Below are 16,724 nucleotides of genomic sequence, written 5' to 3' on the forward strand. Positions count from 1 at the left end.
ATTAATTATGTAGTTACTTCTTCAAAAAAGTAACTGAGTTATGCAAACAAAGTTTTTAGCAGCTGTTTACCTAAAAATGCAGCCAAGGCGTTTTTTTAAATAAACATTTCAAACTATTTACAGAACAATCAGCTGTTCTGCATCAAATTTGATGCCACACAAATTATTTGTGCCACTCCAAAAAATAATTTCTGTCCACTATGAGATAAAAGAGAACAACAGCCTGATACCTGCAGGCCTGACAACAGCAGATGTATCACTGCTGTAACACCTGTAACACTCAGCAGTCGCCTCATTGTTCTGACACACACAACAAAACGATTGACTACACTACACACTAACTACACAAGATTTGCGCAAAACGTCGCAAATCTCTCACATCTCAAAACACCGCCGTCACTCCTAAAACGTCCCCCTTCCTAAACAACTAAATGCCATGTTGCCATATCATTTTTTGATTGGTCGACATGGTACATTTTTCCACCAATAGGAAAGGGTGGGTTTTTTTGGTTTTGTTTTTGCTCACAGGTGGAGAGTGCTTTCGAGCGTTTTCCTTATAAAATGCAGTTTGTACCGTTTCTTCCCGCAGTAAATATAAACAACGACAGTATTCAGGAAGAAAAACAAACATTGCAGATATTTTTATCATAACTCTGGTTTTACGTGGCCGATCAACACAATTTAAAAACTGGTATAAAGTCCACACTTTTTTTTATCAGTTGTTCCGTCTGTCCTGCTCACATCTCCAATGGTTGTACACGTTGTCATTAACGTGGCTTCACTCCACATCAGCCACGCCGCTTTGCTAGCTAAAACACCGGTGTCGGTACATAAGGACGCTGTCATAGCCTGTCAACGACGTTGATTAGCTGCGTATATACGAATGTGAATCGCATTATTGGCTGGACTATGGGATAAGGTGGCATCGTTCTAATCCCATACCGGAGCAGCCAGTCACTTACTGACTAACACTGCAAAACAGAATTGTTAAAGTTTTCATTTTAATTTCAATTCAGGGTAGATTTTTTTTTTATGCACAACGCAGATTTTCTGTGCGCAGAGACCGTGCCAACAGTGCGCAATTGCGCACACACGCAGCTTAGAGGGAACGTTGATCAAGATACTCAACCTAGATGTCCAGCCTCTTGTGTGCTACCTGTTACCTCTGATTGCTCATGGCTTTGAGAATTGAGGGTTCCATCTAGCGCCATTCTCCTTCTTCTTTTTGAGCTTTCAGTAGTCTTGGGGGGCTGCGAATGGCTGGTGTTTCCTGGGTCTTTCTCTTTCTGCCTCTGGTTCTTAGGGGGCATTGTTGGCGCTTCTCACCCTCATTATCAAATATGTTTTGTGACAAAGAGACACAGAGTCTTACACACAACACAACACACAACAAGACTGTTGATTTGTATATCTGTGTTTTTTATATTTTTTTCTCCAGTTGCTGTTTATTTGTTGTATGTTTTTTCTTGCTGGTGCAGCAGTTTACGAGCTATTATGTTTTTCCACTTGTCTTCTGTCCTCTTATTTTCGTTCTCCCATTTTCTACCCCTTTCTTTTTTCCTTTGTCCTCTTTTTCCCTAAATGTCAGCACAATTGCCATATTTAACATGTAGGTTTATTATTATTATTATTATTATTATTATTATTATTATGATGATGATGATGATGATGATGATGAATGGAATCAAATAAATAACTAGACAAAATAAAATAAATTAAAATGAAACACAAACAGTAGAAACCCATAGAGTTTGTAGAGCTCATATTTGAACGGCAAATATGTTTGGCACAGCAAAGCATTCAGATCATAATTCTGATTGCAAAGGCTGCCAGACAAAACAGGCTAAAAAAAAGAAAAATTCTCCTGCGTATGCTGCCTCAGTAAACACACAATTAGTCAGACGTTTGTTCACTTTTATCAAAGAATCCCCTGATAGTTGTCAGTAACCCATTCATATTTCTATAAACAAAAACTGTTAATAATTAATTTGTGATCTTGTTTTTTCTTTTCTTTTTTTTAATAAACAGAATCATATTTTATTTGACCCACAGTTACCAAAACACAGATCTGACAAAATCTTTTTCCGTCTTTCTTTTGAAATGTCCCAGAGAAAACTGGACACAATATTCACATATTCTTTTGTACACGACAGCTAGAGGTAATTTTAAAACATAGGTATTGGTTGCAAATATGTACAAATGATCTATGAGATGTTTTTTTTAGGAGGACAGCCTTGTTTTATGAAACCTATAATTTTGGAAAACAAAACCAATGTTGTCTATTTTACAGGATCTGTAAATGATGTACCAAATTTTCTTTGGTAAATAAGCTCACTTGTTTTAGCTGTTTTTACTTATTCAAAGTGTAGGGGTTTTGTGTTTGTTTTTCGTTTTAGGAGGACAATTTTCAAGACAAATCAAAGAGCTATGAGGACCCTCTGTTACAGGAGGACATTTTGCTGTCCTCATAAAATTGACCTTTTAAAATAGTTTCTGGGCATGTTTTAATACCCAAAAAGTGTTTTTCTCAAAAGTCTTTGTAAACCAAAAACTTGACATATGTTGTATATTTGTGTGTCCGCCACTGCCCCCTGTCGGTTGGAGTTGTCCCCGCATGCCGCACACACAAGCGCGGGAAATTATACACGAGCGCGGGACATTATACACGAGCGCCAAATTGGAAGCTGCGCATTCGCATTTTAGCATTACCCATTTAGACCGTTGATATTTACATCAATGATTTAGACTGACTGATTGGGCGCTTCTTATTCATCCATCAATTTTGGCAGAGTTTTGACACGCTTTGGAGAAAAGGTAAGAAGGTAATTATAAAACTTTTAAAAGACGGACGTTCTGACAGACACAGTGCTTCAGAGTAGGCACAGCCGTGGTGAGGCGGCAGGTGAGGGAACGACGACGAGGTACGGTGGAAAGCGCACCGCGGGGACCGGACCACGACGAGCGGACGGCGGAGAGCGCACCGCGGGGACCGGACCACGACGAGGTGAGGACGGCGGAGCGGGCCGGAGCACGCGGAACGGTTCACGGAGGTCACAGCAACACGCGGGGCGGGGATTCCCGGACTGTCCCAAGCACCGGGATCGTTTTTTTTTTACCCTGGCCTAATCTCATTACTTGTTTCAAGGTAAGAAATTACACAAGTGTGTGATGTTTCACTGAGTTTGAAAGAAGGCCTTTTTCACTACAAGATCACTTGTTTAATGTAAAATGGCTGCTACTACTACAACTACTATAAGTACTACTTCTGTAACTAGTAACTACTACTAGTACTACTACCTATTGTACTAATGGTAGGAGTAGTAGTAGTTGTAGTAGATGCAGTTGTAGTAGCAGTAGTATTCACACCTGTCACACCTGTCTTTTTTGTGGTAGTTGGAGCTGTTTTCCTCCTGTTCTGTTTTGAGATGATTATTTAAGATATTAAAAGATGATCTTTGCCCAAATACCAAGGAAACATTGGAAGGCAAATACAAATAAACTTTTTTAGATTTATGAAATTAAATTGAGACAGTATTGATGTCACTCTGCACACATTTGTTTATAAAATATTGTAAAAAAACAAAACATTATTTTTGTTTTGCTCTCTTATAGTTGTGTTGATGAAGCACATTATTCCTGAGAGATCTAAAGCTTAGTTTGACAGACAGGTTTAGGCTAAGTCAGAGTTAGGCTTTAGTTAAATTAGGACATTTAAGTATCTTTAATATCTGCAAGTGCATGCTTTCTGTTAAAACAACTCAGACATCAGCCTTGTCTGTGTCTGTTATGTGAATGTAATGAAAGCATAGAACTCAATTGAAACAGTTTCAGTATCCATGCTATTAGTGAAATAAGAAAAATTGGGTGGAGCATGTCAGATACTTGACTTAATCAACACAGGTGGAACACAGTCAAGTTAATCTGCACAAATACAGCCTCGCCCCCATCCATTTATCTGTTAACCAGAATCCCTCCAGCACTCATCACCAAACTAAAATAACCTTAAACTAATAATACGCTGACATGGGGGGTGCTTCTCATTCAGGCTTTACTAATGCCCTTGTAAGCATAAAGGCTTGAAGTTTTGATGTTGTTTACATTTTTATCTTAATTTCCTTAGCAAATCATGTCACGGAGAACCACTCCCCTTCAGGATGCCATTAATCACATCCTTGCAAGAAGAGACAAGAATTCAATGTTAGAAATCAAATTTATTAATTCAGTTAAAGGTGAGTGACTTTGACACAGGCTGCAGGCTAGACTGAGGGGTTACGCATCACCAGTGGTGACCTGTACAAACATCAATATAAATCAAAATTAAAGGTATTTTAATAATAATTTAGTTATTAGCGAGCCTGGCTACTTATGTTTTCTGCACTTGGACATGTTTTCTTTATTATATATGTAGAATTGAAAAAAGCACAACATACATACACAGCATACTTGCAATTTACAGATATACATATTTAATGAATTGATTATTTGCAGTGCTGCCACGCCTGTGTCTCTAATATGGTTGTCTACAGGTCGTGGCATCTTCACTTTAGCCAATTTCAAACAAGGAGACTTTGTGGTCGAGTATAGAGGGGAGCTTATTGATGCAACTGAAGCTGAACACAGATGTAACCTGTACCCCAGCGCATGTTCAGTCTTCATGTTTGAATTCATATGAAAGCAGAAGACATTGTGGTAAATTCAAAATGACTGAATGTTTACATTTCTATTGCAAGGTCAGGATTTCTGAAGCAAACATCTCATATTGCTCTTTAACGAGTCCTTACCTCTAGTACCCGGCCCCGTCAGTCCCCAGAATCTATAGAAGGGGGAGTGACGGACCCGTGGAATAGCGGGATCTCATTCTTACTAAGGCTCCGTCATTTCCCGGTGACCCTGTGGTCCCCGGGAACTCGCGGTACTGGGGACTGACGGGACTCCCACATATGCTGAGGGCCCGTTAGTCCCCGTATTCAGCCTGTGTGTGCCTTCTCTAATACACACTCACGGGCGTAATGTACGGGGTTAGAGGGGTAATAATATAAGCCTACATTTTACAGCTAAGACAGTGTGCTCACGCTGCTGTGAAGATTTAAAATATAATATAGAGATAGAGAAAATAAGAGAAAATTCAAATGGCCAGGGCTGAATGAGCGGCCCTGTGTCTGTGCGCATTTGGCACATGTGGACACGGAGACTCGTGCACTGTTATACTGTGTCCAAAACTACTGTATAATATGTACAATGCCAAAATAGTACATGTCAAGTGTTCTGTCTGTGAGGTAGGTAGATGGATAGGTAGGTAGATGGATGGCTTGATGGATAGGTGAAAAACCTTTCAACACAAAAAATAAAGAACATTTCATTAATCATTCAGATAAATTAAATGCATTATACAGAAGACAAATGAAATAACAAAAATATACACTTCAGTAAAGCCACTTTTGTCTAAACTATCATTTATCCTAGTTTTAGTTTTACATTCATTAGTTTTTAAATCAGAGGTGAGTAATTTCAAACAACGAAGATGAAATAAACTGTGGTCTACCTTGCATTTTTTACACTTTCTGTAACAATTACATTTGTAAAGTATACATTTTAGAGTTTACAAATATTTTAATAAAGACTTTAACCAAGGACTTTCGTTTACAAAGAATTATTTTCCTTAAATTAAACCAAACATATTTACACTAATTTTAAGATTTAACCAAGGATTTGGGGTAATTACTTTTAGTATTAATTAACATAAATGTGTGGGAAACACCATCTACATAAACAATTTATTCAAACTTAAACATTTTAATATCAATATAATTTTTTAAACTTAAATGCAGTAACTATTTCCCAAAGCATAAATACATTTCCACAACTGAGCTTCCATAGTTCCCAAACATATAAGCAGCAAATATGAGTCCGAGCTTACCGATAGCCCGTCTAACTCAAAGTCTTCCTCACAGTGGACCGTGGATTGTGCTTGGTTTGCTGTCCTCTCAGTATGTTGCACTCGGGTCAAATGACTGCTGCATGCATTTTAAGGTCTACTAGGCACGCCCGCCCTTGATTGCTCTAATTCAACTCACCTGGCGGAGCAGTGCGCACCAGGCTGCGCTTAGCTGTAGATTGCACAAGGTCTAATCAGCGGCCACGCGCAAGCAGCAGCACAGAGCAGGTAGTGGGCAAGAGGAGGAAGAGAAGAGAAGAGTAACAGCCACACCTACTAGGTCAGCGCGACAGTACAACAAAACCACGTTTAAGCTCTAAGCACAAGTAGAAGCGCAAACACTTATCTCAGTCAGAAAGCAACGCGTCCTTGACTGATGGACCCTCTTTAACTTATCAACTATGCATTTAACAACTAAACTTGTATTGGATGTTGTGTTTGTGTTGGTGCTTAAAAATTATAGTATAGTTCATAGGCGTGTCACTATAAATGTTTGTTTAATGTATGTTTCCAAATTTGCAGTATTGATGGAGCACTTGAAGATGGGTCATTTGGGCGACTAGTAAACGATGAACACAGGACACCAAATTGCAGAATGAAGTTGATTGAAGCAGAAGGGAAGCCACATCTCTGCCTTTTTGCACTGAAGGAAATTGTGGCAGGAAGTGAAATTACTTATGACTATGGTGGGAAAGAATGGCCCTGGCGGAAAAAGGTGGGTCATTTAAAAAAATTTTTCCCCCTATGAATTGTTGTTTAAAACCTACATATCTAGATGTCACAATTAGGGCTGCAACTAACGATTATTTCAATAATCGATTAGTTGTCGATTAATCGATTAGTTGTTTCAGCCCTAGTCACAATATTTAAATGTCCTCTTGGTGGTATTCAATCTGGTTTAACTAAATCTTGAATTTGTATGACTTTCCCAAGTGATGATTGCAAGCTTATCTGTTTTGTGTCCCCTCCACAAGTGTGTTTTACTGAGTGGCCACACACTGGAGGTGAAACAGTGAAAGCATCAGTTTGAGCTCAGATGTCATTATGAGGCTGATGGACAGTGTCCTTGAAAACCTTGGGTTTTTCTGTGTCAGACATATACATGCACCTTTTACTCACAGTCACTTTAGCTTCTTAGTATTTTACTTTTGCTTCATCTAAATAGATTCCCCTCTCTCTAACTCACAAATCTCAGGAATTGAATAGATATGCTTCACTATTTTATCTAAAAAGTAACTCCTATCTCCCTTTCCATCTCTCCTGAAGGATTGGTAGAAAATATGTAAAACGGTCAAACATTTTTAATTCGTCATAAAATATTTGGGTAACAATGTTTTATGTTTCATTTCATGTTTTTAATTTTTTCCAGTGTACAATTCATAGGCTGGTATTTGAATCGGTGAAACTTGACAAATGCGGGATATGCCATTCACCTTTGACAGCTATCAGATGGCACGGTCTAAGATGCAAGCGTAAGTGTATTATTTATCTTGTGTTAATTAATGCATTTTTTCACTATACCATAAGTTACCATGAGTCAGGTCTACATTTTCATATGTAAAGAATTAAAAAAAATCACTTCAAAGTTTTATCAATTCAAACCATTGCAATGATACACAGTGTAATGGCAGATACTATCACATATCATGCATTTGAGTTTGTCTGCTTAGTGTGGCAGAGAACAGAGAGCATACTGTAATAATGTATATTGCCCTCTTACTCTTTGTTGATTAGACTGTTGAACTTTACAACTTTAAATCTTTGTTTCACTCTTTCAACATCAAGCTCATATAAGCTAAATAAGCATCTCACCGCGCGCAAGGCATGCCGGTCCGGGTCAAGGGTCACGACTACCCAGAGTGCATCGTAAACAGTAAACACGGCCGCGTGTGATAGCGATATTGAATATTTTGAGCGTCCTAAAGTCAATGTTTTAAAAGAATTTGGTACGAAACGGGGATACAGTGCTGCTGGGAAGAGAAAGAAAGAACTCGTGGCCCTCGCTTGGGCGTTTTCACTACAAAAAGCCCCTATAGTTTTAAAAAACAGCAGGAGCGGGAGGCTATGCTCTGCTCGAGATCGAGACTGACAGTTGTCAGATGACAATTCCAGATCCCTTAGAGCTGAGAGAAGGTTGGTACAATGAATCGACAGCTGCAAATAAACTTTCACTTTCAAAGCCTCATATCCGGAGCCATCAGCCTCTGTGGTGCCCGGAGACGCTCGTGCGGGGTTTGGCCACTAACGTCTGGCAACCCTGGCACAGCACTTCCCCGTAGGCCTATATCCATGGATGTATTAAAAGAACCAAGCCTATATCTGACGGAGAAGTATAATTCAGCCTTTACATCGTGGGTAGTGGTGTACTCTGACCCGGCCGCGCCGTGCATGCGTACTGACAATGCTGATTTAGCTTATTTGTGATGTTACAATGCAAAAACCACAGTTCCTGATTTGATCTGTTATATAAAGATAAAGCAAAATGCACAAATGTTTAATTATATTTAAGAGAGTATCAACATGTATGAAGTAAACTGCCCTCAAGTCTGTTTGTCATTCTGTAATTACACATATACACACAAACTTGGAAGATGATGTTTGATGATAATAAACCCTTTGAGTAAACATTGCATCAAACTTGCAAACTTCTTACAATGTCAATATAGGAAGCCCAATAAGGTACTGGGTCTGATTAATCCAGACCTATTCCAATAGATCAATCAGGCAATTTGCAATACAAATGCTTGATGGTGTCGCTACACATTTTCAATGACTTTTTAGTAGAAGTCCTTTTCATCTCAATCCTTATTAATTAATGTAGGATAAACATTTTAGCTTTTCTGTTTCTCATTAGATCATTCTGCCAGAAGTCTTTGAGCCAAGAATGCATTCTGAAACATGGCCTATGTGGCCCATAATGAGTAGTTTGGTCAGGTCAATTTAAGATAAGATATCCTTTATATATATATATATATATATATATATATATATATATATATATATATATATATATATATATATATATATATATTAGTTTACTAATTAGTCTGTTTTTAAAATAACAATGTTTTGTATCTCAAATCTGATGAAAAAAATTGATTATTAGGATGATGCAGTATATCATATTCATAAGTTTAAAATGTGTCTTAAACTTAAAAAAAAAATCTGCTTTTTATTCTGAATTATGTGTTGGTTTTAAATTCACTTTATGCTTGTTTATATTTAGTGGTCTTAGTGAATATAATTTGTGATGTGTGGGATCGCTACTTTTTAAATTATAACTTAATGAATCATCGGTTGTTGTCTAATGCTGTGGTTTCTTTGTATTTGTAGAATGCCGTTGTGTGTGGCATAAGATCTGCCTCCAGACATCTTCAGAAGACTGGGATATGTCCGACGTAAGTGTACAGTGAAATTCAACCTGGAAAGACTCAGATACGGAGAAAGAATTAGACATGCTTTATTGAACATTAAATATTTGGCGGTCAGACCCCGGCGGGAAAACTGTTGATAAAAGCATTGCTGATTGAAGTAGGAGGTCTTCCCCCAGGGTCTGGACACTGGTGGTGGTATGGAGGCAGGGGGCAAGCATGGGGGTGCAGGGGTGGTGGAGGGATGCGAAAACGCTGAGAGGCCGAGCTATGGGTGAAAGAGCTTAAATGCCCGGATGCTGAATGGAGGCGTAGGTGCGAGGGAGCTCCGGATTGGCTGCGCCGGAGTGAGCAGCTGAAGGGAGTTGAGATGATGATGATGATGATGGAGACGATGTGCAGGTGTGTCTCCCAGGTTGAATTTACGCAGGCTTCATTATAATATAGTTAATATTGACGTAGATGCAGTTCGTGAAGATTGCCACATGTTGCTTGCTCTTCCTTTTTCTTTCATCACAAAATTATAAGGATAATCAGTTTTGTAAGTGTTGTCTCAGATAGAGAATTGAAAGCAGAGAGATTTTGGACTGGATAGAGTGTAGAAGTTATGTGAGAGAGGCCAGAAATAAATAAACACATTGTAAAAATATTACTTAGATTTTATTATAATCCTTTGTAAAAAAAACAAAAAAACAAAACAGTTTCATACAATCTAGTCTCAAAGGTTTTACAAATTTTGATCTGTGGGGGTCATTGTGGGAGGGGCTCTGGGACCAGGTTAGGGCTGGTGTCTTAGTTTTTTTGTTTTGTTTTTTTTTTTGTTAATGTCATTGTTCAAAAAATATAAATTGGATATTAGAAATGGGACAAATATCAAAAACGTACTGAATCGATCACAGATTGCAAATTGATCAAGCAGAATCAAAATACTTGCACAAAATACATATCTGCTGCACATTTTCTTCTTTAAATCAGGAGGTATTTCTTAGTACTTTTAAGACATCTAGAGACTTTGGTTTACGTCCCGAGCTCTGTGACGTGAACAATTTAGCATTTATCCTTCCCATGTTTATTTCTGTTATTTAATCTATGCTGTATTTACGAACAGGGTGATGTCTCATCTGATGAAGAATACATCCCAAATTCTGCATCAGATTCAGAAAGGTCAGGAACAGAGTTGTCTATTGAGTTACCTGGACCATCAAAAAACTCCCATGCTGCTAGCATGCCTGATTTATGCGTTACTTTTGCTGAAAAAGAACAGACCATGGATGTTAAGAACAACTTTGAGCACATTTTGAATGATCTTGAAACTACTGATGATCTTCATCCCGACCAAGAACCAGACAGCTCAGAGTCATGCCAGCAGAAAACAAAAGATGCATGTAGCGAAAAGAGTACTGTGGATATTAGCCAAAATGAATCCCCAACCAAGTCAACAAAATTAATCAAAAGCACAGTCAATTTTTGTTTTGTGTGTGGAAAACCTCAAACAAAATTTGCACGTCATCTGGAGACGCATGTAAATGAAAATGCTGAAGTCGCCCAGGTGCTTCAGTTACCCAAATCATCAAAGGACAGAAAAGTTCATCTTGAAAGGTTACGAAACCTTGGTAACTTCAAGCACAACTCTGCTGTTAAACCACAGGATCAGGTTGTCTTAAAGTGAAAAGGATCTCAAAAAAGAGCAGCAGCAGCGCTGAGACATACGAGTACTGCTTATACTGTAAGGGTATGATATCCAGAAAAGAAGTTTCTCGGCATATGAAAAGATGTGCTTTAAGACCAGAGAATAATGCTGAAGAGAAGCTGAAAGATAGAGTCTTTGGTATAGCATCTACTCAATCCACAATGTCTCAGCCAATTTCAAGTGAACTCTACTCAGTACTGGGCAAGGTGCACAAGGATGATGTGTCTAGTGCAATAAGGAATGATCATTATATTATGCAGTTGGCTCAGTCTCTTTTTAATAAGCATGGAAGTGACAGATCAAAGCATGAGTATATAAGACAGAAAGTAAGGGAACTTGGGAGATTACTTGTGACTTTGCGTCACACAACAAGAATCCATAATATGGAAGAGGCAATAAAACCAGCCAACTTCTTTATTCTTACTAATGCTGTCAAGAGAGTTTCAGGTTTTGATACTGAAACCAGCACATTCAAAGCCCCAAGTTTGGCCCTGAAGCTTGGACATTCTCTCAGAAAAATAAGTGATATTATCATGTGTCGTGCTCTCATGGAAGAGGATCAAGAGGCGATCGATTCAATCAGGAGGTTTCACACACTTCATGAAACAAAGTGGTCTGAATTAGTTTCCCATTCAGCCTTATCAAACCTGAGTGAGGCAAAATACAACAAGGTCGACAGCCTTCCACTGACCAGAGATGTTCAGAAGCTGCAGTTATATCTTGGTCAGCAAGTGGAATCGGCTAGGGAGAAACTAGGTGATAACCCAACAGCAGGAACTTATGCAGCACTAGCAAAGGTGATCCTTTGTCAAGTGATTTTGTTCAATAGGAGGAGGGAAGGTGAAGTAGCACGTATGACTGTCAAAAATTTTGAAGATCGTGACATGTCCAAACTACACGATGACATCAGCTCTGGGCTTACAGAAGTTGAGAAAAGGCTTTGCCAACAGTTTGCCAGAGTGGAACTGAAGGGGAAAAAAGGACGAAAGGTGGCTGTGATCCTGACTTCTGATATGACCGATAACCTGTCACTCCTCGTTAGTAAGAGGATAGAGTGCGGGGTATCTGAAAACAATATGTACCTTTTCGCCATTCCTTGTAGTGATGGTCACTACAGAGGGCAGTTTGGTCAGTTTGCAGATGCTTGCGGAGCTGAACATCCTCAGAACCTCAGATCAACTAACCTTCGCAAACAGATTGCCACGATAAGCCAAGTCATGAACTTGAAAGATAATGAACTAGACCAGCTGGCCGATTTCCTCGGCCATGACATTAGGGTCCATAGAGAATACTATCGACTGCCCCAATCAACAATTCAGCTGGCTAAGATCTCCAAGTTGCTCATGGCCATGGAGAAGGGAAGTGTGAAGGATATTCAAGGAAAAACTCTGGATGAAATTGGTGGTATGCATGGTTTATATGTTGTTAAATCGGCTTGGTGTTTGTGAATATGGTTGGTCTAATAACATTTTTTCAATTTTATAGATGACATAGATGGGATGGCTACTGGATCACAGCAACTCCCTGATGCTTCCACATTGCGAGGTACTGAAATTATTGTATTCTGTGTTATAGACTTTGCAGTTGTATTGATAAAATATTTAAAATTTACATTTTTATATATTTAGATAATGTTATTGCAGTTCTGTTTGTACTTTGCTGTGTAGTTAATACCATTTACAGTGAGGAAAGTAAGTATTTGCTATTTTGCAAGTTCTCCCACTTAGAAATCATGGAGGGATCTGAAATTTTCAGCGTTGGTACATGTCCACTGTGAGAGACAGAATCTAAAAGAAAATTCCGGAAATCACAATGTATGATTTTATTAAAATATTTTTGTATATTACTGCTTAAAATAAGTATTTGAACACTTGCTTATCATGCAGATTTCTGACCCTCAAAGACCTGTTATTCTGCTTTTAAACAGTCCAACTACACTCTGCTCATGATTCTAATTTAGCAGCACCTGTTTGATGCCGTTAGCTTTCATAAAGACACATGTGCACCCCACAATCTGTCAAAAGTGTTGCAGCAACATGAGTAAAACCAAAGAGCTGTCCAACGACACAAGAGACAAAACTTTAGACCTTCACAAAGCTGGAAAGGGCTCCAGAGCCACTGCCAAGCAGCTCGGTGCGCGACAGTGCGCGTGCACGCATGTGCGTGTGCGCGATGGAGCGCGTGCAGGTGACTGTGCGTACCCTCTGCAAGACTCCTGCAGGCGCCCCTGAATGGAAGAGGCTAATGTCTTCCTCGGACTGGAGCCCCACGTAAGATCTCAGCTCGTGGGGTGTCAGTGATGCTAAGAAAGGTGAAGAATCAGCCCAGAACTACACGGGACGAGCTGGTCAATGACCTGAAGAGAGCTGGGACCACCGTTGGCAAGGCTACTATCAGTAATACACTGAGACGTCATGGTTTAAAATCATTCATCACACTGAAGGTTCCCCTTCTTAAGCCAACCCATGTCCAGGCCCGTCTGAAGTTTGCCAGGGACCATCTGGATGATCCAGAGTCATGGGAGAAAGTCCTGTGGTCAGATGAGACCAAAATAAAACTTTTTGGTCTAAACTCCATTGTTGGGGTTTGGAGGAAGAAGAAGGATGAGTCTCATCCCAATAATACCATCCTACAGTGAAGCATGAGGGTGGAAACATCATGCTCTGGGCTGTTTTTCTGCACAGGGGACAGGACCACTGCACTGTATTAAGGAGAAGATAAACGGGGACATGGATTGTGAGATTTTGGGCCAAAACGTCCTTCCCTCAGTCAGAGCATTGAAGATGGGTTCTGGCTGGGTCTTTCAACAAGACAAAGACCTGAAGCACTCAGCCAGGAAAACCAAGGAGTGGCTCCGTAAGAGGCATTTCAAGGTTCTGGAGTGGCCTCACTAGTCTCCAGACCTCAGTCCAATAGAAAATCTGTGGATGGAGTTAAAAGTCTGTGTTGGCCCAAAACATGACAGATCTACAGAAGATCTGTGTGGAGGAGTGGGTCAAAAGACCTTCTGCAATGTGTGCAAACCTGGTGAAGAACTACAGGAACTGTTTGGCCGCTGTAATTGTTAACAAAGGCAATATTAATATAGTTTGACTCAAGTGTTCAAATACTTATTTTACAAAGAAATATACAAAAAACTTGTTATAAAATCATACAATGTGATTTCCGGAATTTTCTTTTAGATTATGTCTCTCACAGTGGACATGTACCTATGATGAAAATTTCAGACCCCTCCATGATTTCTAAGTGGGAGAACTCGCAAAATAGCAGGGTGTTCAAATACTTACTTTCCTCACTGTATGTAATATATATATATATATATATATATATATATATACACACACACACACACACACACACACACACACACACACACACACATATATACACACACACACACATATATATATATATATATATATATATATATATATATATATATATATATATATATATATATGTGTGTGTGTGTGTGTATATGTGTGTGTGTGTGTGTGTGTATATATGTGTGTGTGTGTGTGTGTGTGTGTGTGTATATATATTATTATTATTATTATTATTATTATTATTATTATTTTTTTTTTTTTTTTTTTTTTTTTTTTTTTTTTTTTGCTAGAAAAATCTATCAATGACAATGAAGAAATATTAACTTCTGTGACTTCTGATTTGCCTCACTTCTCCGAGACTGCAGCTCAAGGTACATTTTCAATGCTGTACACTGTAAATGTTTGCCCAACATATCTTATGTAATGAGCTGGGATCTGTGAGTTAGTCCTGTTCAGAGACAAATCCAGTGAAATGTGCAGTAACGTATTTTAACAGCGCACATCACGTATGATAACGATGCTCTCTTGTTTCATTAATGCCACTTGCATCTCTGTTTTTCATTGCATTAAAAATGAAATCAGACTTTACTATTAACACTACTATGCTGATTACGGTAACCTGGGATTGTGTATAGAACAATATTACTAACCATCAGTGCATTTTTACATGCTCGATTGTTAGTTGTTCCATTCCTAATTGTGACACTAATGCTTTATGACTAGTATTTTGATGCTTCATCAGTTTTGGCCAAGCAAGATTTGGCCTGTGCAAAATCTACATCTACCCAAGGTATTGTTGACTTCATCCAGTTCAGCAGCATTGCCATGTGTATAGTTAGTATAATAGAACTGGCTGTCACTGTCCCCTCTGTGCCCATGGTGTTTGATTGGTAGGCAGAAAGCCTCTTTAAGCCCATACATTTATACTGTGCAATATTTTTTAGATGACCAGGGGAATGATGCCTGTGTGACTTCTGGTTCACCTCCTGTCCCTGACTCAGTTACTAAAGGTATGATATAAATCAGATGCCATGTCCATCACAAGGCACTATGTGCAGTCAACACCAACATCATGTGGTTAGACATTATATAACATATAAAGAAGCTGAATGTATTTTGTGTTTACCAAGCAGTGTGATGAACTATCATGTTAATGAAAACAATCAAACTTTAAATTTTATCAGGTCTACAGTCTATTTATTATCACACACAATTTGTTTAGACAAGTACCAGCTTGTTTTCACAGTTTTGAACACCATCTCTACCTACAAGTGCATCTCACATGATCTTTTTAAACTTCAAATTTGTTTTGTTTTATTGAACAGGTTTACGTGTTTCATCAAGGCGGTGTGTGAAGAGACCATGGTCTGAGGAGATAGGAGCGGTGATGAAACATATGAAGCCTTTTATTGAAAACGGTATCACTGTCACCAACCAGCAGTGTCTGAAGTGCAAAGAAAAGGAACAACCTATCTTGGAGACGAGATCTATTCAAAACATTCGAGATTTTGTGCGCAACAGAGGACTGGCCTTTAAAAAAAATAAATAAATGTTAAACACTAAATGCACTTTTTGACAGTCTGAGCCTTTACCTTTCTGGGCCTGATTTCAAGGTTAGTGTTCTCCATTCAAAAAGTATGTAGTTGACTTCACTGTGCTCACAGGCAGTGTTTTGTTTTGATGTGTGGTTAGCCTGAGTCTTTTAATGCCAGGATTCACTTTTATTTTCCTTCAATAATTGTTACAATACTGTCCTTTTAAGGAATTGATTATTGAGTTGGTTATATTAAATATAGTTCAGTAATTCAACAAATGTGTTGTGTGTTGATATAAGTCATATGTATAAGTCATGGTGTCAGCCCGACTCACCCCTGGTGTGCAAAGGTGCTGTTTTATTGGTCAGCCACTCAGTGCCAGTTTCTTCAGGACAATGAAAAACTCTATAATACATAGTTTGTTCTAGTTGATGCAAGCACTGTTGTGTTATGCTTCTAGTTGTTTTAATGACACTTTGACCACCTGTTAGTAGATCACAACAGATATGATCTGTGGTGTTTTATGTAAGCTTGTATGTCAGATTGTAATGCTCATCAGAGAAAACCAAAATATAGTCTTTTTATTATTTTTTAATTTATTCATCCATCCATCCATCTTCAACCGCTTATCCGAGGCCGGGTCGCGGGGGCAGCAGCCTAAGCAAATTTATTCAATTTTACTATAATGATGTATCAGTCACAGTCTTATAATACACGTTCTTTTCTAAGAAGGTTATACTTAGTGCATGTGTGAGTATATGTACAGTGAACTGGCTTTACACACCATGTGTCCTTTTAAACCAGATTTACTCAGTGTGTGTGTGTACAGTAGACTGGCTTTACACACCATGTGTCCCTTCAGAACAG

At 38.7% G+C, this 16,724-nt stretch overlaps 1 protein-coding gene across 2 annotated transcripts; it reads left to right on the forward strand.

The window, feature by feature from the left end:
• The first annotated feature begins 7,253 nt into the window (after nucleotides 1-7,253).
• Nucleotides 7,254-16,090, forward strand: LOC146362403 (uncharacterized). Of its 2 annotated transcripts, XM_084920032.1 has the most exons (7): nucleotides 7,254-7,407; nucleotides 9,269-9,333; nucleotides 10,415-12,400; nucleotides 12,482-12,541; nucleotides 14,613-14,693; nucleotides 15,267-15,332; nucleotides 15,648-16,090. In XM_084920032.1, exons 3-7 carry the CDS (start codon nucleotides 11,041-11,043, stop codon nucleotides 15,869-15,871), a joined length of 1,791 nt encoding a protein of 596 aa, XP_084776158.1. In that variant the 5' UTR covers nucleotides 7,254-7,407; nucleotides 9,269-9,333; nucleotides 10,415-11,040; the 3' UTR covers nucleotides 15,872-16,090. The 2 variants fall into 2 exon arrangements, with proteins under 2 accessions (XP_084776158.1, XP_084776159.1); XM_084920033.1 differs by lacking the exon at nucleotides 14,613-14,693.
• Nucleotides 16,091-16,724: the final 634 nt, after the last annotated feature.

The sequence above is a fragment of the Perissodus microlepis genome, chromosome 22, assembly GCF_051167445.1.
Source record: "Perissodus microlepis isolate ML-2025 ecotype Zambia chromosome 22, ASM5116744v1, whole genome shotgun sequence".
Classification (NCBI taxonomy): domain Eukaryota; kingdom Metazoa; phylum Chordata; class Actinopteri; order Cichliformes; family Cichlidae; genus Perissodus; species Perissodus microlepis.